At 41.3% G+C, this 21,562-nt stretch overlaps 1 protein-coding gene across 6 annotated transcripts in view; it reads right to left on the bottom strand.

Annotated features, from left to right (window-relative positions):
- Positions 1-2,405: 2,405 nt before the first annotated feature.
- MAPKBP1 (mitogen-activated protein kinase binding protein 1) overlaps positions 2,406-21,562 on the bottom strand; it is a 92,699-nt gene continuing 73,542 nt past the window's right edge. For 3 of the 6 annotated variants that reach the window (XM_068683912.1, XM_068683914.1, XM_068683913.1), the window contains 11 exons: positions 18,023-18,171; positions 17,299-17,348; positions 16,546-16,782; positions 15,422-15,591; positions 13,734-13,879; positions 13,079-13,249; positions 12,205-12,283; positions 10,365-10,675; positions 8,511-9,572; positions 5,162-5,247; positions 2,406-4,176 (listed from right to left, as the gene is read on the bottom strand). In XM_068683912.1, coding sequence (XP_068540013.1) covers positions 3,883-4,176; positions 5,162-5,247; positions 8,511-9,572; positions 10,365-10,675; positions 12,205-12,283; positions 13,079-13,249; positions 13,734-13,879; positions 15,422-15,591; positions 16,546-16,782; positions 17,299-17,348; positions 18,023-18,171 — 2,755 coding nt within the window. In that variant the 3' untranslated portion in view covers positions 2,406-3,882. The remainder of the gene's footprint in view (positions 4,177-5,161; positions 5,248-8,510; positions 9,573-10,364; positions 10,676-12,204; positions 12,284-13,078; positions 13,250-13,733; positions 13,880-15,421; positions 15,592-16,545; positions 16,783-17,298; positions 17,349-18,022; positions 18,172-21,562) is intronic. The other 3 variants (XM_068683915.1, XM_068683917.1, XM_068683916.1) reach the window with 3 other exon arrangements.

Here is a 21,562-nt window from a genome sequence, read left to right as displayed (position 1 = left end):
GGGGATTTTGGCAAGGATGCTCTAAAACCTACCCCAACCATCACCTGGGAGAGCTGACAGAAAGGAGAAGACAACCTGAGAGAGGAGGTGGAGGAAACGCACCAACATCGCACATCACCTGGGTGCTACTGAGGGAAAGGAGGAAGGCCTCAGCGACCCACGGCAGGAATGACACTGAGTTTGCTGCTCTTCCTCCTGCACCACTTTAGAGGGCCTAAGAACAAAGCAAGGGGTCCTGCAGGCAAAGTGACACTATTTACAATCAAGATGGGGCTGGGGAGAACACAACACTGTTCTCATTTTGACCAGGAATGTTGGGTATAAGGGATAAAACATATGTAAGGAGAACGGGTAGATCTAAATTCTTTTTTTTTTCTTTTTTTTATAGACTATGTTAAACAAATAACTTGGTTTAATCCAGGTGCCTGGTTGTACCTGTGCTAACACCCACACAAACCAGTAAGAGGGATCCCAAAGCAGTAAGAGGGATAGACTCAAGTTTATTATCTCCTCCCATAAGCCTTTTCACTTCCCAGGCAACTACCACTCAGTTTTTCTCTACTTGGCCTAATGGACAGCCTGTAGTGAACCATACTCACAAGGTGCAACAAAATGTAACACGTTTATGCTCTCTTTTTGCTGTAAACTAGATTTTTTAGGGATATTTCCTACTGCCAGCAATAGGAAGTTACCAGGGAAGAGTCAGTTGCATCAGTCTCAAACAGCAGCACTATCTCGTCACGCCTCTGAGCAACAAACTTGTGGCACTAGCATCTCCTTTACAGGACTTCCACTACCCAGTTCTTAACTGCCATACCTTGGGCAAGCAGCTGACAATTTTGCCTTTTAATATGCAGTTACTTAGAGGACAGCAAGCAAAGAAACAAGAGGCCCAATAGGGCATCTTTAAAAAAACATCTTTCAATTCATTCTTCAATTACTGATCACCACCTCAGTCCTAAATCTACTTTCCTGAAGCCTTTCTGTACTATGCCTTTCATGGTTGTTGGCCAAGTGATGTTCCTCAGGCCAAGACTCTCTACTTCTACTTTGTTTTCCTGAATGTCCTACACATACTATTCTAATTTAAACTATACAATCATCCTCCAGCTGATCTACTTGCCCAACTCTTTAATCATCATTCTGAATAATTTACCTCTGGTTTCCTGCATGCAGCCATGACCCCCAAGCAAAATCCACTCCAGGAAACAAAACCCACTTTGATCAGCCTAAAAATCAAATTTGCTCCACGTCTCATTTCCAAGGAGCTTTGTTTTGTATCTCTATGCCAGCTTCACTGGTTGTTGCTCTGTGCCTCAATGTGAATTTCATTACGGCCTCTGGCTCTCTCTGACCCCTTTTGTCACTACCTCACAGCTGAAATAATAAAATGGAATAAAATTGCACAAGGAAGTAATATAAAGGACCCTCAAACCATTATCTTCAGTACCAAAAGATACCTGGGTTGAAGGGACTGCTATTTTACCTGAGTGTCTTGTGGCCCCAGTACAGCAAGAAATTTCTTGCATACTAGGACATAAATGTTCACAGTCTGGAAGTGGAGGAACTAATCTCCTTAAAAGCAAGCTTGGCCCACGCTAACTCTGTCACAGACCCACAACTGCCACCATTCCACTCACAGCATCTCCAGCACAACTTTTCACTTAAGGAAACTGCCAGAAATTTTGTCTACTTTTCAACTTGTCTTTACAAACCTGTCTTGCACAACTGATTCAGAAGAGCGCAATGCTGGGACAAGACTAGAAGACAACACTTCTAAAGTTTCAGTACAAGCCCATGGAAGGAAAGGTTAGCAAGGACACCTGAAACATTTGATGAAGCAGATCTACGTTACAGGCAGAAAAAGCTGGAAAGCCCTGAAAGTGCTTGCCATGCTGCCATGTCCTGAAGCATTCAGCAGTGGTGATCAGCCAGCAAACCTGTCAGGGGGAGAGCAAGAACTGCAGATAATTCATCCCTAGAGTATATTGAAGAAATAGGTCGCCAGTCTGGCTGTCCCAGTAGAAAAAGGCTGCAATGCAGATCCCCAGTCACAGAAAGGACATAAAACAAAGCAAGATAACAGAGTGCATTTCAGAGAGCCACAGGATTTCAAAAAGATGCCAACCAGGACAGTAAAGCAAAAGAAGATTGCTTTGGGCCCTTAACCTATGGAACAAAGTGACTGGCTACCTTTAGTGACTTCCAGATGCTGGCATTCTCTCACCCACTTGGAAGCTTCTTCTTGCATTAGTTTTATAAAATGGGATTACACTACTCTGCCTTAAAATAAATAAAAGTCTGAAGATGGAGGAAGAAATAAAGCGTTTTGTGCATCTGCCTCTGCTGTGAAAAGGAGTGGGAATAAGGGGGAAGGTGCTGAAGAGTTTTTACTGGTTTTAATATTGTTTTTTTGTTTGTTTTTCTTAGCTTATCATTGACTAGTAAAGTATCACTGGACATTTTTAAGCCATAACAAACACAGGTCAGCATAGGTTTAGAGAAGCTCCACGGGGTGAGAAGAGAATTGCACACACAAATGCAAAGAAGATTTTCTGTTTCAGTCAAGAAATTAATGAAAAGAGTCTGGGGGAGGAGGTAGGGGAATGGTAGAAAACACATTCAAAAATATCTTAGTTCAAAGTTCTAGGGAAACCATTTTCTGCAGGTAGGAGAAATAGATTTACAAAAGGAAAGAGAATCCCAGTTTTCTTGGGACGTAAGTACCGTTTTCCTGTCAAGCAAGAAAACATTTTTCCATCAAGACAGTGAAATCAACAAATGATATGAATGAGCAGTTGCACTGAAGATCTCTCAAATCCAGAGTTATGCTGTATGAGATGGAAACCAGGTTTTCAACGTCACTTCTCAGCAAATAAATCATGACCCCAAATTTCCCAGTCACGGTAACATCAAAGTTGATATCCAATTCCTAATCGTGAAAGCTGGCTGAAACAAACTTTCATATTTGTATTTAAATCTTTTTAAAACGTCATCAGGAAAAAAAGACTGCAGTACATGAATATCAACATAATGTCAAATTCCAGATTAAAAATATCACTAATGACTTCATTAAGCAAACTCCAAAGCTTGGTCTAAGGGTTGCAAAGTCTTACCCCCTGGAGGTGAACACAGATAACAACACAGTATGGGGACTGTCTTGTGAAACAAGAGAAAAGCAGACAGAGTAGTCAAGACAACAGTAAGATTACTCTAGGTAACAAGCTATGGCAGGAAAAGAAAGAACAGAAAGACAAGATCTAAGCAGAAACAGTTCATTAATTGCACAGACACTCCAGCCTGTCTCCCTGTTGGGGATTTATAATACAGAGATTGTGTCTCGCTGGGATATGGCAAGGGATTGACATTTTTTGTTAAAGAATAAAGGTAATAGTCACAAATGTGACATAGAGTAACAGTCAGAAAATAATAAATTAATAAATAAACCCATAAAAAGTCTGCTTCTTGATTCTCCTGAAGCCTTGGAGAAGAAGGGAGTGGCTTCACTGGAACTCCTTTGTATTTAGTCAGCAGTTCAGAATTGCTTGGATAAACGGGATTTTCTTTGTTTCTTTAGGTGCCAAACATCCTGATCTCCTGGCTATGGAGAAATTTCCAGGCAATTTCTCCAAACTCCTCTTTCAAAACTTTGTCTAGAGACAGGAATTTGAAGACAATTGGGGAAAAAAATATTAAAATTGTGGCCAGCACATTGCTAAGAATTAGAGCAAGTCAGTTGTAGGGGCCTGAGGAAATCAATTTCTAAAGGTCACCCCACCAGCTCTAGACCAGCACGATGATCGCATCAGTCTGAAGATCTCTCTGTGGTCCTTCTCTTGGGATTATTTCTGTGTATTCACAAGCACCTGAAAGACACTGCTTTTAAAGTTTTTTGTCCATCCGTCGTTCCACAGCTTGTAGCAATAGCTCTGAGTACTGTTCCAGCAAAGCTAGTGTCTGCTCATCTCCCAGACTCTTGGGACTTGGTAGATTGGCACCAGATCCATCATTTGGTGGCCTAGTGGTATCTTGAGACTGTGCCAGTACCTCTGCAACTTTTGGAAGCTCTTCCTCATCCTTCAGGGAATCCAATTCTTTCTTCATTAAGGAGAATGCTTCTGTCAGGAGGCCTGCTATTTTATCTTTGTCAGTAGAAGACTCCGTATCATTTAACACCTGAAAATAAAGAGGCAAAAGAAAAGAAAAAAGAATGCATTGGGTTTTGGATAGAGCACAAAGTAACCAGTTTCAGCCCTTTACAGTAGTGAAGCCATGAAGAAGATTAACAGACCATGTAACTGTCCTTTTCTTCAACATTTGAGACTGCCAATTTAGTCATATATGTATGCATCCAATACAGCTAGTCATACAAGCAACAGAGGCATTACTCCAATATGACAGAGGTGGAAAGTACATTTTTGGGTAGTGACCCCTTTATACTGGGCCTAAACAGGTACTGTTTCCCAGTTGCAGCACAGGGCCACAGTCTCTTCTTTCTGTCTGCCAGATGCAGCTGGTCACAAGAATGCAGAGGTCACAGAGCTAATGCAAGCACTGAGACTGTAGCTGCAGAAGAACACATGGCAGAAGCTCACTGTGGAAATCTCACACTTAGTACAACTTGACAGATCAGTGCAAAGCAAAGAAAACAAGATCTGTTGTAAAACTCCACATGTAATGATGGTCTGGCAGTAAGGGGGACAGGCAAGTGGATGCATGTTCCTTCTCACAGCTGGATTCCCATGATAATTTGCTAATACTTTTCCCAAGCATCAAAGACAGAGAACAGAAGGTGATAATAAAATTTAAAGTTCATGCAATATTCTGTATCTCTGAAGCATGGTATAAATATTAACTAATTCCCTAATACCCCTTTGAAAAGGAGCGTACTGTTATCTTCAGCTTACAAATAGGAAGAACAATCTGTAAAGCTAATTGATTTGCTCAGAATACTGTAGCAAGCCACTGGAAAATGTGGCGGTTGGAAATCAGGAGTTCCTGCCTCCCAGCTCAAAATTAGGTGCAGAGAAGTAAACCAGGCAGCTTCTGCCACTGAACACACAGTCAAGAGAATACTTTGAGCATGCAAGCACACATATTAAGTGCTTGTGGACTGTAAAGCCAACCTGCTAAAATAGAGCCTGTGTCTGAGGTCACTCACCATGCGGTAAAGATGAATGGCTTTGCGCATGCTGTCCTGGAGCTCTGATACCACATGCTCACACTGCTCTACGCTGATGCACGATTCTGAAGGGGAGGAAAAAATAAAAGCCCACACTAAGGCACAGACACTCCAATATCTGAGATCTCACAGCTGGGTAAGAAAACGTTTCTTAACACATATTCAAAAGATCACGTGCACACACTTCTCATTCAATTTCTAGGGATGGTTTGAGTCAATCATTGGATGCAGTTCTATATTGGTTCATATTAGCTAGAGATGCTTATTGGATACAGTTCTATGTGAACTTTTCTTCGTATTAACTAGAGACGCTTCTTGTTTCAAACATTCCTGTTTTTCTAATGTTTAGCCTCTACAAAGTCAATAATGGTTTCTGTTGGATCATACAATGTTGTTACGATCAAGGATAGTCAAAAATCACCCATGTTATTCTCATTTATAGTTAAATTCAAGTTTGAAAGAAGCCTTCCAGTGACAATATGGACTGATCTGAGGTGCCTCTAATTTGGCCTCCACCTAGTCAGAAACTTACACGCTCTTCTTCACATATCGTTTTGCACAGCATACAATGAAGAACTGTGAGGATGAAGGATTATACTGAATTATAACAGTGTTCTCTAGTGAGGACTAAGGTCTGGAGTAGTGCTGACTAACAAACCCAGTCAGAACAGTATCATATTGCTGAACACCCCAGGATACTGGTATACCATTTTCATAACCTGAAAATAAAAGCAAGCAACACAGCTTTCTTCCAGTGCTCACTGGACACTAATTCCAAAGCATCGGAGCCAAAGGCCTGCAATGCTTTCATAAAATAAACACTTCCATGAGTTAGACATAAATCATGAACAAAGACATTGACAGACACACACAAGCTGCAGTTATCTTCAATTTACAAAGGCCTGGACAAAGGGCATTTGACTTCCTTTAGTTACCCTAAAAACTGAACTTTGACACAATAGCACAGTTATTTCTGCACTTCCATGAAGGTCATCTTTGAATAGGCTGCAGGGAACCTTAGCTAGTTTTATGAATACATCTAGAAGATGTATAAATAAGCACTGCTAGAAGAACATCCATTTTTGTATACGTAAATACACTTGAAAAAACAAAAAGGGACATAAGCAAACCCTTCCATCTGCATTCTTCATTCCTGAATCACCCAACCTCGTAGAGCACAGTGGGTTTCTGTTCAATCCAAGATTTTTGCCCCTTTCTCTCCCCCCGCCACCTTTTTTTTTTAACCCAGTTCTTTCTTCTCATTATTGTTCCTGGATTTCTCCTCTACTCATTCTTTTATGCTGGTCTCCAGTTCTGTGAGATGCCAGTCTGGAGAAAGGTCACAAATATAATATCAATGCTTGAGTAACAGACGTTTTCTGCCTCTTGGGTGTGGAGAGCACAGCTCTTCAGAAAGCAGCAGGGAATATTAAACACAGCAACAGTATTCAGCACATCTTCAGCATTTTAACTGTAGATTTCAAAATGCTTCAATAAAAACAATTAAGTCTCCTTAACAGTAGATGTTATACAAGCAGGAAAAAAGACGGACAGAAAAATTAAGTGGAATTCAAAAGTCCCAGAGCAAGTCAGAAGCAGAACAGGTCTCTGACTGTCAGCCCTGCAGTCCTAGTCTAAACTGCCACATTATGATCCACAGAAGACACAGCAATAGCCAGCTCCGATCTAAACAGCTTTTCCAGCATTTACCACTACAAATCTGGGAAAAGTGGTCTCCAAGAAGGTAAAGGCTGACAACTATCCACTGACGGGAAAAAAAATGTAGATCAACTGTGCTAAACCATACTAACTCACTAAATAATGATACTGAAATACCCTGTCAAGGAATGCTGTGTTACTGGGAGCTGCTTAAATATATATACATATATACATACATACATACATACATACATATATATATATATATATATATATATATATACTTGCTGTTTCTCTGCACTATCTGTGCTAACTCTGCAAACAGAGGTTCCTATTAACTGACCAAAAATCATGTGATATCTCACTTGATTCCCAAGTCTGGAAGAAAAAACTCAGCATAAAAAGTACAAACAAATGGACTGTTATTGCCTGGCTGTGGAGATGATTCCACAGCTCCAGGCTGCACCTCTGTTGGAGGAAACCTCACCTCCGCAGGGGTTAGGGTTTGGAAGTTTCAGACACAATCACTGTTCAAAAGAGCAATTACCCTTTGGTGTAATAACAGGAGGTCCCTCAGACAAAAAATAACATCTGTTTTGCATACCAGTGCTTCAATCTTGGGCATTTGATCCCTCTAGAAATGCAAAAAGAAAAAGTGCAGCAAACCCAGAACGTCTCTCTGCAATGCTTAGGTGCATTAATATTGTACTTCACCATTGCAATGAATGGTGGGACAGCCTGACACTACAGAAGGTAATTGATCAAAGGATAATAGAGGCATTCCTTCTCAGACATGAATAATAACAACATAGCAAAAGGGATTACAAAACTGCGCGCTGCCTGATCCCCTGAATGTATAATGTATCAGAACAGTGGTTAACATCCAGTTTCATATTGCACAACTCAGCTGAGTAATTTGGGAAGTCATATTTCCTTTCAGGTTGTGACACAAAAGAAAAACCTCTGGAGACCGCAGCCTTGGAGGATAGGATTTTTGCTTCAGTTTGAAGTTATCTACTAGCTTTCATATGATTGATATACCTTAAACCAGAGCCTGTAACGGATCCAAGAGCTCTTTCAGCTGATAAAATAGTTCCCCAGATAGTAACTTTTTCTCCAAATTAGAGATAATTCAAAAACTAATCCTTGTTCTTGATACTCATAACCAAAGGCCTAGGCCTGCATGTTCACTGCATGCCTAGCTTGCAGACATCCTCAAAATGATAGCAGCACACATTTTCTCGCTCTCACAGGTGGTTAGAGCAAGGAACTTGCCTTGGCCAAGCTTTATCTCACATAACAAAACTGCATGTAAAACACTCTGGACCCTGCACATTTGCACATGTTAACCAAGTGAGGACCAAGCCGCCTGGACTAACTTCACTGTCACTTATTATCTCAGTAGGTCCAGCTGATACATACTGACCTGCACCTTCACCTGCTGGTTGGAGGGGCAAAGGTGATATAACTTCCATGCACTGAGGGAAATTCACAACACATCAGTTTTCAAGACTGACCAAAAAAGGTTAGAACCACGAGGTGCAATTGTTCAAGGAGGTCTACCTCCTCGTATCTTAGATTCGGCTAAAATCTAACTTGAGACATAAGACCCATAGAAAATGGAAATTAAAGACTCAGAAAAAGATGTCAGGCTGAAGAAGTGTCTCACCATTGAGGGGATGGCTTATGGAACGAGACAGGTGCAGACAGGACGAGACAGGCCAGAAGCTGGACGTAAAGAAATGTGATGGGATCGTGAAGCGGTTCACAAAGACAGGAGACAGAAGGGGGAAGATAAGAGATGGGTATCCATGCACACCTGAGACCTGTGCCGAGGCAGTTACAGATGTAGGAGACCTCGGCCTGATGGGGTCTAGTGGGCAAAGTCCGGGTTGGTTGTCTAGCACACAGCCGATGCCGGTGATCCTCTCCCTGCACCTGGGCAGCGTGCTTTCAGGAGACTTCAGGTGCCGGACCTCTGAAAACTCCCTCAGTTTTAGGTTTGTGACCCCTGGCTCATCCTGGCAACCTGTCCTTGAGACTGGACTCTCCATTGGGCTCTCCTTAACGAGTCCTGCTGAGTTCTCTCTACCAGGAACCAGAGACCCAGCGGTTTGATTCTCCCTTTTGGAGGTTCGGACCTCAGGAAAAGAGGGTTTCTTTTTACAGGCCCCTGCAGGTGACTGCGGAGACTGTGGCTCAAGCAGGGTTTTGGTTTTGGTAGTGGGTGAGAAGGAGGCCAGTGTGGGTCTATCAGGCAATGGCTTAGGAATGTCAAGAATCAGGTGTGCTCGGTTTGATGATGCCAACTTGCTGTGAAAGGACTTGGGAGATGAACAGTTTACAACTGGCTGAAGCGCTGGCTTCACTGGAACATTTTCTTTCGGTGGTAACTTAATCTTCTCAGCATCTGTTGTGGGACTGAGCTGTGTCTTCTCTGGCACCGGAGGACTTGTCCTCCCATCAGTCAACATTTCAGTGGAGTAACCAAGGTACAGATTTTCCCCTACAGATACGCTCCTTGACATCTTAGCCCGAAAGCTGGTTGTGGGGTTCATGTAGGACTTTGGTTTTGCAGTCCGGACATCTTTGGCCAGCAGAGCACCAGATCCATCCATCTTCAACAGACTGGCTGATAACACCCTGCAATTGTTAGGTCTGGTATCCTTCTCAACCACCATCAGGGTCTGAGGACGCTGCTTGGCAGAAGATATCACTCCAGGACCCTTATCTGTGAAAATTAAACAGACAAACATACCAAAAATAGAAAAGGGCCTGCAGTGAATTCCAAAATTGGAAAGTAACAGGGTTGCTTCAGCTTATGTGACTCAGCTCAGCCCAGGGAAGAGATGTTCAAAACCACTACTTCAGGTTAATATTACCAAGCCTCAACAGCTTTCTTTTTTCCCCCCATCCTTCATACTGCTAACAGACTGCAGCTTACCTGATGAGAGACCAGTTCTTAAAGCATAGAGATGGAAGACCTCAGACCACTATGATCATTAACTGAAAGGCCAGAGGAAGCAGGCAAAGACTGTCAGTCCTCTACTCCACTCACATATACACGGTGTTGCGGTGATAAGGTGTATTTTTTTAAAACAAACGTGCTTATTTATGGCTCATGAGTTGATTTTTTCAAAACTGGAGTTCTTTCACACAGAGTGCATAGATACAGTAAGCTCCCTCTTGCTGCACTCTCCTTCCCTCTTTCTCCCTCCCCATGCTGGGGAGCTTCACTCTTGACCTGGAACATGGCAAGAGAGGATTTCTTTGCAGTCCTTTTCACCTTTGGAATTTCTCCTCCCACAGGTGCCAGACAAATATCAGAAACTGATAAATAGGAGACCAGCATCTGTATTACAAATTGAAAATATTTTCCCTTGATAGGCTAAGAATTAAAAGAGATGTAAAGCCCGCAGCTCAGAACACAGAAAGACGTTAGCTTAATTTAAATCTCTACTCAAACTCAAGGCTCCCCATTTCATTTCTTGAGTTTATACTATCATTCAATCCGTCTCCTTACCCTCATGAACAAGGTCGTGAACTGACTGTGCCTTTCTCATCACTGCAGTCACAGGGCCTTCTGGAAAGGACGCAATAACCCGTCCAGGAGCCATACCAGCCCTGCCAGCCTCCGAAGTTGATTTGCGTTTTTTCTGGACATAAGCAGCCCGGTGTGTATTTATACTCTCCAGGAGGTGGTTGTTCTCCAAAGCATCACCAGGATGGCTGCTGCCATTTTTCAACAGGTCTGGAGTAAATCCATTGGTCTGGGTTGGAGGTGCAATGGGCTTTGAATCCAATATCAGATTCGATGAAGAGAGTGACAAACGTCTAGAGAATGCAATAAAGAAATCTTAATTAAAACGAGTATATTGCCCTGGACAAACAAGCACGTGCATTTAGCCAGTTTCTGTGTGATAAAGAGCCCTTTCCTTTCCTATATGGATTTTTCAAGTCAAAATCACCCTAGGCTGTTACCAGTTTGTTCTACCTATCCCTGGAGGCACTGGTCTTCATGCATTCCACCTTAAACTACCCAATCACAAATAGCACTGGGTCACTGCTTCAGGAAGGGACTTTGCAAAAGGTAAAGGCAAAAGAACAGGAAAAGTTCCGGGCAGAGGGAAAACTGGGTAAGGTCAGATCATGTCTCTTCTCTCAGCTCACCTTACTAACAAAACCTTTTACATTCTAAGATACCCGAAGAGAAACTAATTACACTTTCACAACCTTATCAAAGTATAATTACTATGAAAGCTGGTCAGTATCTTCGAGAGAAAAGCTTTATTGCCTCCTCCTCTTCACTTCAGACAAGCATAGTGGGCTTACCTCAGAAACGAGGCAACTTTCAATCTGACGTGTTTGACGGTCAAACAGATTAAAAGTCCACAAGTTTTCATAACCTAAAACTATTTTTCTTATTACACCTCTAGAGTTGCCAGCAACTTCCTTCACTCACCATTGCAAGTCTCCAGAAGCTTACACAATAACTAACCACTGGCTTTCTTCCCAAACGTGAGGTCCCAATGCTAGATAGACCTTATAAGAGGCACTCCTGACAGCAGTAACAACTGCATGTGAATACAGCAATCAAAAAAATTTTCTTAACACAGTCTAGACATAGCTGGTGAACCCTAGAGTTACCTAAATCTGTTCTATTCTATACAATAAAATTAAATTAATTTGAGACAAGATTTCAGGTTGTCATTTTGGAATAATACAGGAGAATTTGTTTTAAATATTTATGTACCCAAATCAACTAAAATATTTACACGGTCACCACCCTTTTCTTCTTCTCTTTCTCTCTCTTTTTTTTTTTTTTTTTTTAAACACCATGGGAAACAGCTTGGAAAGGCTTTTTGAGGTGCTTTGGGATTGAGGATTTTTTGGAAGAATAATATAATAATATTCCCATGGTGCTTTGTATGAGACACCAGAGCACCCTGTGAAGGCATGGGACTGAGAAATGAGGCTCAGTAAGAAAGACTGTAAAACAAAGGAAAAGTTTACAAGCCTATTTTCATTGTCCAAGCTGAATGAAATGCAAAAGAATAAACAGAATATAAATAGTGAAGAGTAAGTTAAACAACAGTGATTCCTTCAGCTTAATCAATCAAGGCATTAATCACAAAACAGTTAATCACATTTTCAAAAGAGGAAAAATAACAAAATAACAGTGTTGCTTTAGGAAGAAGCAGATCAGCTCAAGTGTCACAGGATGGCCTGTCCGAACCACAAGGGTCTGCAACCAACCTGCTGGGTGCAGAAGCCTGCTTGCTATTTTGGCCCAGGGCCTAGCACAAGACCTCACACTAGTAAAAGTAGACAGACAGACACACTCAGAACAAACAGAGCCATACCTGAGAGCCGGGGACTGGGAAAGAAAGCGAGAGGAAATGCTGAGGTTTTCCGTTCTTTCCAGACTCCTACAAGAACCACCTAAAAATTTTGGTTAAAGCGGAGAGAAAAAAGGAGCAATTTAGTTACAGAACAAACAAACATTCTGGCATTCATTTTCTCTTCACAGAGACTATTGAATGTATCCTCCTCACATCCAAGGGGAAATTTTGAGCTAAAACAACAAAGAATTAAGTAATTTCATTGCCTTTTCTGTTCTTCTTAGATTACTCTGCCTTACATTGCTAATCTCCCTAAGGGTATGCCTCTTCCTTTTTCTCTTCCCTTTGTGTCCTATCCTGCCTGTAAGACTGTGAGGCATTGGCATCAAGCAGAAAACAAACCAATCAAAGGAGGAAAACAAAAAAAGATATTGCTATGTGCAACCATTATCAATTCTAGCAAGATACGCTTTGTTCTGGAGCTGGTCGATAAAGACTAGCCAGCTCCTTTGCCACTCTGATGTCTCTTATTCTCTCCCTCCACCCAGCATTTCAGCCTTTTCTTTTGTGGCATTTGTTTTGCCTTAACATACCACTAGAGGCCACTACATGTCACCTATGGGGACACGCACACAGAGTCAATGCAAATACAACAGAAAAAACTGGTGCTAGAACAAGAGAAAGGCTTTTCAGGATTCCAGGGACAATACCTACACCAAACCAACATAGACTCTAATCTGATTCACACAAACTTACACACAAACCAACAGACTTATCAGCTGTTTCTAATCTTCAAGCATCTCTACACTAATTCCGTATTTCCTCCTCTTTATACATTTATACCCAGCAGAAATTCCTCTCAGAGAAAGTTCCCCCAGTAAGCAGAGAGCTGTACCTTTTCCATCAGTGCTGCCCAGGGTCCCAAAATGCTGCTTAAGGAACTTTTCCTGATCAGGTATCTGAGGAATTTCTCCTTCTGGAATGCTGGTACCCACATCCTCCTCTCCTTCTTCTCCCTCCAGGTCTGAGATGCCATCCACACTTAGGGGCTCAGTGCTTTCAGAATCTGGAAAAAGATAAAAACAAAAACAAAGCACAAACAAAAATTGTAACAGCATGATCACAGTAACCTCAGTCACATTTAAAAAGATATTCAGCAAAGATGCTAAATTAAACAAACCTAAAATGTTACAGCTCAAGTCAGTCAGCATTAAGTGTAATTATCTAATTATCCCCCAACAGCACAGCCTATGGGATAACCAATATTAAATCAATATAAAATCTGCCTCCCTAGCTAGGAGGGCAGAACAAAGTAAAAGGTTTGCAAGGAAAGTACAATTCAACCAATTCCTGCTTCTACAGTGGCTTCACTGAAGTGCCTGCTCAGATAAGCCTGAATCTTTACAGCAGTGCTAGCAAGACTAGCTAGTACCTCATGAAGAGGGTCAGCTACTACAGATTAGGAGCACAATGAATGTGGACAGCATAGCCCTATCAAGTTCCTGCAGTGATCCGTATCAGGTATAAACTATAATATCTTTGCATCTTACCTTCATTTGGATGGTCTGGGCTGGACAGACGACTGCTGCTGTAATCTACAGAGCAGGCACTATCAGGACTGTGTTTGTCTGGGCATCCATTGGTCTGATAATTTCTATTTAGCTTCCCATGAGGCAATGCTTTTACCTGGAACTCACTACAAGAGAGACAGGAAAGATACAGTGCTAGAAGAAATCTGTTTTACATGTAAAGGAGCATAGTCTAATAAGGCCTTACCTGTGTTAATAACACCTTTGATTACAAAAGTAAGACTTTAAAGAGAAAAATAAGTTTATTTCTTTTATCATTATACAGTACATTTTTTGCATTTCATTAAGCTTGGACAGTGAAGTCTCAAGGGGACTGTCTGACTTCCTGGGTGTTGTTAATTTCCCATGACTACAAGGCACCAGCACTGCACTGCCCTGGCTTGATTTCCAGCACAGCTGAAGAACAAACAAAGTGGTCTACTCAATTAAAAAAGGACTAAAATCAGGCCTATACCCACACGATGCAAACTCCAATTTGCCACAGATTTGAGCCCAAATGCAGTATTTTTTCCATGTTTACAACCTGCTTCTTTGAGCCATTTCACTGCTGCAAAACAGAGAAGATCCCGGATTTGAGCAAGACTAATTCACTGATGAATATAAAAAAATATAGTGTTGCAGGACAGGGCTCCTGATTTCTTTCATGAATTCTCAAGTTTTATTTTGTCAAGACACAAACACTGTTCTTTTTGCCTGATGCCTGAGGATGCAGAATTCTCTCAATGGAACTGCATGGCAAGTACAGCTTGCAAAAATGAGCAAACTTCGAAATATTTCCAGTCTGTATCCAACATCACCAGAATGCCTCCCTTTCTTACATGTTGGAACAGTACATGGGTTTGTCCATAATGCTATAATAATACAGATTAAAATGTAAATTAAGAGAAACTGGGAATAAGCTTGCAGTTCCAACTGCAAACTCTTGGTGTGCACTGTTTTATAGAAGCCTGTCTAAAGCTATCAACCCACTCTTTTTAACAGAGAAGGAGGAGACAGAGGAAATTGAACAGTTATTAGCATCAGGTTAAGAAGCAAAGGGAAAAATATAATTGAGGAAGGAAAAAATTGAGCATAGAATAAAACAGAAAATTCAGTAAGGTAAAACTAAAACAGAAGAAATAGCAGAGGAAGGAGAAAGGTCTCCACTGTCTACAGTGTCCTTGTAAATTCTAACTCATGCAACCCATTATATTTCTCACAACAGCAACACCACATACCACATTTGTTAAATTCTTGCCCAATTAGGTTTGGAATTGTCCCAAATAATAGCATCCTGTCTTTTGTCTTGGGCAGACATTTCACTGCCATGTATACGTCACTGTTGGGTGCTTTTCCAGCTTCCAAATTTTCTCTTGTTTATTTCAACCCAGAGGAGGGAGAAAGCAAAAGGCTGCTCCCAAATCGTTTATTCAACAAAATACTGGAGGAGGCTATTAATGTGCAGTTTCCTCAGAGGAAAGATTATTTTAATGGTGCCCTTTTAGTTTCACCTTCCTTTAGCATCAGGCTGGCATAAAACCCTCAACTAAATATGCCTGGCATCAATCAAGCAGTAAGTTGACTCATCCAAGTTACCACACAAGCTGCAAGCAAACTAAACCAGAAATATCTAAGCCATGCATAGCAGAGAGCTTATTTTTATTTTTGACCTGCTAGGGTCTGTGGGATGGATTTCGTCTTGCTCAGGGTAGATTACACACTCCTCGCTTTCAGATGGTTCCAGTTCCTGAGAGAAAATCCCCTCTTCACAAGACACGAGCCGAATCACTTGGGGCCGCACACAAGACCGGTTGTCTTGGGGAGCTATTGAGCTTCCAACCTGGTTAAAAAATACATAAAATTAGATATTACCAATGTTTTTCCTTCAGGTCAGCAGCTGCTGTGCAGACCTAGAAAGTACACACTACAACACAGAAAGAATATAATCAGAAATCTGAGATTAGAAAACAGCACTTCTGTATCTCTCCTCTTCCTCAACTAGTAAGCTTGACTGCTATAGTTTCCTATTTTGTTTTTCATTTGCAATCCCCTAAAATTCTCTACTGAAGTACTAGACTCCCCAAACCTCTCTGTCCATGCATGAAAAATATAAGCCACCTGTCAACAGGTTATGTTAATTTTTGCAGGCTGATCAGCTATAGTTTAGAGAAATCCGTGGGCCACAGCTGAAAATCCTTGGCTTACTTGCACACAGTAAGCCCTATCTTCTCCTCAGTCATGCAGTTATAAAGCAAGGAAAAACATGGCTACCTTCAGCACAGACTGCTACTAGAAAACAGGTATTAATCTTCTGAGGTATTAGCACACATTACTTGCTGTGACCCATAGACACAGAGATCTTGTCTGTGTTTTAAAGCTCACAATAATCTAGCACAACCCACAACTAAGGGCCTCATTGAGGCTCATGTGGCTCATTGAGCCACATTTCAGTTGCTGCTAGAGTGGAGAAACAGTACTCCATCAAAGTGAGGTAACAAGAAATCAGGCACATATACCTGTAATGCCAAGCTCGGTTTCTCAGGTTATTTTATCCTTTACTAATCAAGGAGCAAAGGGAAAATACGAGTCCTTCCCCCACCTTTGGAAAGAAACCTTAATCCCACATGAGCTCTGCTTTGAGTATTAACTACAAAAGAGTTAGCTAAGCAGCCTTCTCAGAAGGTAAAGATATAAAGGATATTATCAAGTAGTAATAAATATAGGTAATAATAAACAGAGGCAGGACAGATACACTCAGAGTAAATTCACCTCCTCAGAGAAGTACCACCCTTACTTTGTCGATGTGCACAGGTAGATCTGCCTGTTCTTCTCTATCATCCCCATTGCTGTTTTGAGACAGTGAGTCTCGACTTGGAGATCGGGAAACGGAGAAGGACTCCAGCTGACGTAAGTCAAGCATGGATTTCACAGTCATCTCTATGTTGCTGGTTGGCTGGGACCAGCGCCCACGTTGCCGGGGCATCTTGCTCATTGGTGCCTCCGAACGCTGGATTGCCGCTATCTCTTTGGCCTGAAGGAAATTAAAAGACAGTCTTAGGGAATCAGCTCTGCTGATTGAAAAACAGGAGAGAAAATATAAGACCCATAGCAAAATACAATTATATCCGCCTCTATAAAAGATGTTCATCAGCTTAAAATTCCTCCCCTAATCATAAAGGCATCAAGGTAAAACAATAGTTTTGTTGCAGCTTCTTGCATGACTGAACATTAAGATACCTTGCTCAGATCCTGGTATATAGTAAGCTTCAACCCTACATGATCATGATATTCAGGACAGAAATGAAAGGGACAAAAGCATAACATCTGATGGAACAATATAGAAGTAGAGATCTCAAGTGAAAACATCTCTTAACTAGGCTCCATTTTTCCACCCCCAAATCATTCTTCACTGATGGGCTTCTCAATAGTTTCCCACTGAAGCTACACCTTTCCCGGTATTGAAAATGAGAAGTTTTCAATCTCCATGTGAATTTCTTTTCCAGTTTCCCTATGATGAGAAATACAATTGGAGGATTTAGCAACTCACCCTCCTCATTTCCCAATGGGAAAGGCTTCTTGAGAGGGTAAGGTCTGGATCTGGAAAGGGAAAAAGATAGATACCTAGTTGACATCCTTGGACAACAGTCCAGCTTTTTGAAAAATCTCTTACCTCATCTTTCCCCCAAGGCAGCTTTCCTACACATTTTGAACCCACACACCACTGTCAGCATGGTTTCTCATGAACTGCCAAATCATTGTATCATTTTTTAAATTTTTTTTAAACACAGTTTTATACAGGTTTTCACTGACTCAGTGGAACACTTGCCACAGTGCAGTAGCCCATCAAAGGCTTGGAAAAAAACCCTGCTCCAATACACTGTAGCATCTATAGTAAAAATGTCTCAAATAGGTAATGGTAATTTTTACTGCAAGTTTTATCACGCATCCTTAGAACCTTCCATGAGATCTCTTTTGAATTCTGTGAACTTGTAATAACCTGTAGAACCAAGCCCATGGGATTAATACAAAAACTGTTTGGCCAGCTGGAACTAGCAAGACACTTGGCAATTTAACAACAGAACACCGAAATACACCTCTGTTTAGATGTCAGAATGGGTAACATTGCCCAGTGGTGCTGATCTATCTGCTCCTGTTTCGGTCTCTTTCTGCACATACCTTGCTGTAACTAAGCCCTAAGTATCTTGTCTCTTCCCCCCTACACATCATGTCATTTTTCTCTATATCTGCCCATGCCCTGCTCCCATTTATACCTGAATCTCTCTCAGTGTTGCAGTTGGACTGAATATGGAAAGATTGCAGCCCACTTAACTCATCTTCATCATTCCCTTCATCTTCACCATCCTTGTCGCTGTCTGATGAAAGTGCAGGCACAGAGGATAGGGCAGAGATGGACTCGTGCCTGGGAGGCAGAAATTGGAAGAAGTGTTACAGTCGTTCTCAAGAACAGCCCAACATTTCAAATCCTACACCAGGCAGTTCTCCACCTTATTCTCTCCTGCACAGAGAACACTCAGCAGGCTGCCTCAACTCTCCCAGACAGCCCTAGATAGACCCACCCCTGAGAAACAGGGCAAGTTAAACCCTGCACAGTGGTATGCAGAGACTTCCGTGGAAACCATCTCTTACATGTAGAATGATGACAGAAATCAGAACAAAAGGAAACGAGCCAGAGCAAGTCGAGTGGAATGAAACTTGGCCTTCCATTTCAGACCCAGACAATCCAAAAGGTCAGGATGGTAGAGCATATTTGAAAGGCAAGTATTTCTCCCACCCTTAAGCACTTCCTCTCTGGAACTACTTTACACATCATAAATGCCAGAGAGATTTATTCCCTGCTTGACAGCAATTGGATATATGGCAAATTATTATATAAGAGACAGGTTTGCATCAAGGACTGCACCATGAAGAACCTCCATGAACAGCCCCCACACCATAAGAGTGTCATGCTGCACTTTTTAGCTTTAAGGCACAAGGAATAATGTAAAAGAAAATTTGGGCAGATCTTTAATCAAAGTAGATCAAACAAGCATTCCCACAGAAACCTCAGAGGTACTCCAAGCACAGAACTCCCCGGTAACAACTCAGAACACTTACCAGCACCAACCTATTTTTTTTTCCTCTTCCCCTTCCTCCCCTCATCCCTTCAGACAAAAGATCCAAATGATTTAACCCACTTTGGACAATAATTGAAGAAATGAAGAATCCCTAAAAAAAATTTGAGTAGCGCCCACTCCATGTCCTTGAGCTACAGTGCCAAGCTCATCATTAGTGATGCTTATAGGATACTAGTTGTGGGTGTTGAGTGCCAAGCATTATTCATGAGGTAAAAATAGCTCATCCACCAAATACAGATCATTCCTGGCCAGTAACCAAGTTCTCCTGCAGCTGACAGATAGCAGGCAGTATTAAAACATGACAAGAAGTAGTTAAGGTATTTTAATCTTTTCCCACATATTGGCGAACTTTCATTTCCATTTTATTAGGAGTGGCTGAGCGATAATTACCCAGTCCTTACAGATGAGTTATAGGATGTTCTGGCAAAAAGAATAAGAACAAAACTGACAGCATAGCCAGTTGAGTTGTCCAGTGAAACAGTTTCATGTTGGCTGCACTTATCTATTTCTGACATTTGATTATGTCATTTTCCATCTTTTCTACAGTCTTCTTGAGTGTTCACCTTGTCATTCTCATGGTCTTGTGTCTGAGCAGGGAAACCCCAATGAAGCTTAAGCACCACAGTATGACAAGATTTATCCTGTGAGGTATAATATATCTATATATCATAGGCAATATTAACTTTTATCAGTAACTTAGCATCCTTCTGCTTGTGTCCACCATGGTTGTTTGAGGAGATCATCAAGGAAGAAGGGTTGGATTAGACCTCTTAGCATCTAACTGATTGGTTGCTTTACTATGAGGAAGTGTTATGGCAAGGCAAGGTTACATGTTTGCTAAATTCCTGCATGTATTGTTATTGGTGTAAATGGAGAAGGGAGGATTACTATCAACGCATTTTATGTTACAAATAGATGGCCTCTATCCATCAGATAGGGACTGAAAAAATTAGCAAGGGGGAAAAAAGAAAAAAAAAAAAAAGTAGTATTTTCCAGCATCCTCAAAGAAGCTGAGTAAGTGAATGTAAAACATATTTTGGAAGTTGGATGGGCTTCTTTTTTTACCTTTTTTTACTTTTTTTTGTAAGTGCCAAGCAAATTATGAAGTCAGATGTATCCAATACAAATGTACGGTTGTCTCACATTACACAGCAAAAAATTCAAGCCCCCTTCTACATCCTCCTTTTTACAACTCTCTTTTGCTTTTCAAATTCAGTCCTGTGACTCAAATGCAGATAACTGAATGGGGTTTTCAGAAGCATCTTCGGCCCACTGACTTCAGAGATACTTCTGAAAATGAAACCTAGGTTCACAAGGTCTTGAGTGTTTTAACTCTTCTGCTTGCCCAAGTCAATCCTTCAATTTGGACTTTACTTCTTTCTCCACATTCATCTACATACACTGGGTTTTCTTCTAAACACATTCCACACGTCCTCAACACTCTTCCTCAGTTCTTGTTCATGCTTGGATGAAAGTCAGAGTAATAGGTTGAGGTTTCAAGCATGGGAGTTGCTTCCGAATGAGCACCACATGAGAGCATTCTGACATGGAAGGAAGAAGACTTCTGAGGTTTTGCTGAATTCCTGCTGAGAACAGGTTCAGTCAACCCCAACAAAGCATCATTACACCTGAATGAATGTTTCAGAGTAGCTATTCCAGAACAGCATGTACAGACATGTCCATGGCCTTATTATATGTGCGACTCAGTGCAGGGATTTTAATTGTCCATGCTCTTGGCTTCCTCCTTGGCTAAGGATCTATCCCCTCCTAGTACCATGCCTAGGTTTTGCTCTGTGGGGATGGGCAGAGTCAGTTGCACTTCAAAGTTTCCAGTTTCTGAAGGGTTGGCCAGTACAGGGTCAATGGCAGGGAAGGACCTTCAGTTGGAAAGTCTTCAGGACATATAATATAGTAGACTCAGAAATGCTACATGTATGTACAGAGCTCTAGTATTAAGACATCTGATGTTAGAGCACTCTGTATTCTTTTAAATGTCCTCAGTTTAACCTTTCTTTCTTTTCTTAAAACAACACAACAAAACACGAGAATGTCAACTATCCTTTCAACAGATATGTTATCAGCATTCCCTCTCTGATCTTGTGCTACTTAAACTGTCAGCTCTGAGAGTCTATTTATGAAACCTTAACATCCTATGTGGTAGGGTACACTAGCTGATTCCATCCTCTGCCAAATGCCTAAGGGTTTTAAAATCAAAGTTACCCTGCTTTTCCTGACAGAAAGATCACAGTGCTGCTGACTTCAGAGCTTCCCTGGTGTTAAAACCTAAGCAGCCCAGCACAGACTCAGGCACCACTTTTGATTTGGCATCAAAAACCTGCCCCTTTATGAGCCCTGGAAAAGGCACAGCTTTCCTGGACTGGACCAAAGCCTCACTGAAAATTTGATAAGGAGCTCCTCTTTCCAAATATACCCAAGGGCACACAGTACTTCTTTGTCTAAAATTACTGTATGTTTGCCAATGTAATTCAGATAACATTTCCATCTTCTGCTATTTATACCAGAGCTTCAATGAAAGTCACAGAAAAAGCGACTTTTAAAATTAAAAAATATAAATGCTCAGCTAAAACTAGACCAATCGCTGTAAACATTCCACAGTAGAATCAATTTAAAACTTCCCTTCCAAAATTTTGAGACAAGCTTTTCTAAACAATAAAC

The sequence above is a fragment of the Anas acuta genome, chromosome 5 (assembly GCF_963932015.1).
Source record: "Anas acuta chromosome 5, bAnaAcu1.1, whole genome shotgun sequence".
NCBI classification, from domain to species: Eukaryota; Metazoa; Chordata; class Aves; order Anseriformes; family Anatidae; genus Anas; species Anas acuta.
The sequence above is the reverse complement of the archived record's forward strand: the minus strand, read 5'-3'. Positions and strand labels throughout refer to the sequence as shown.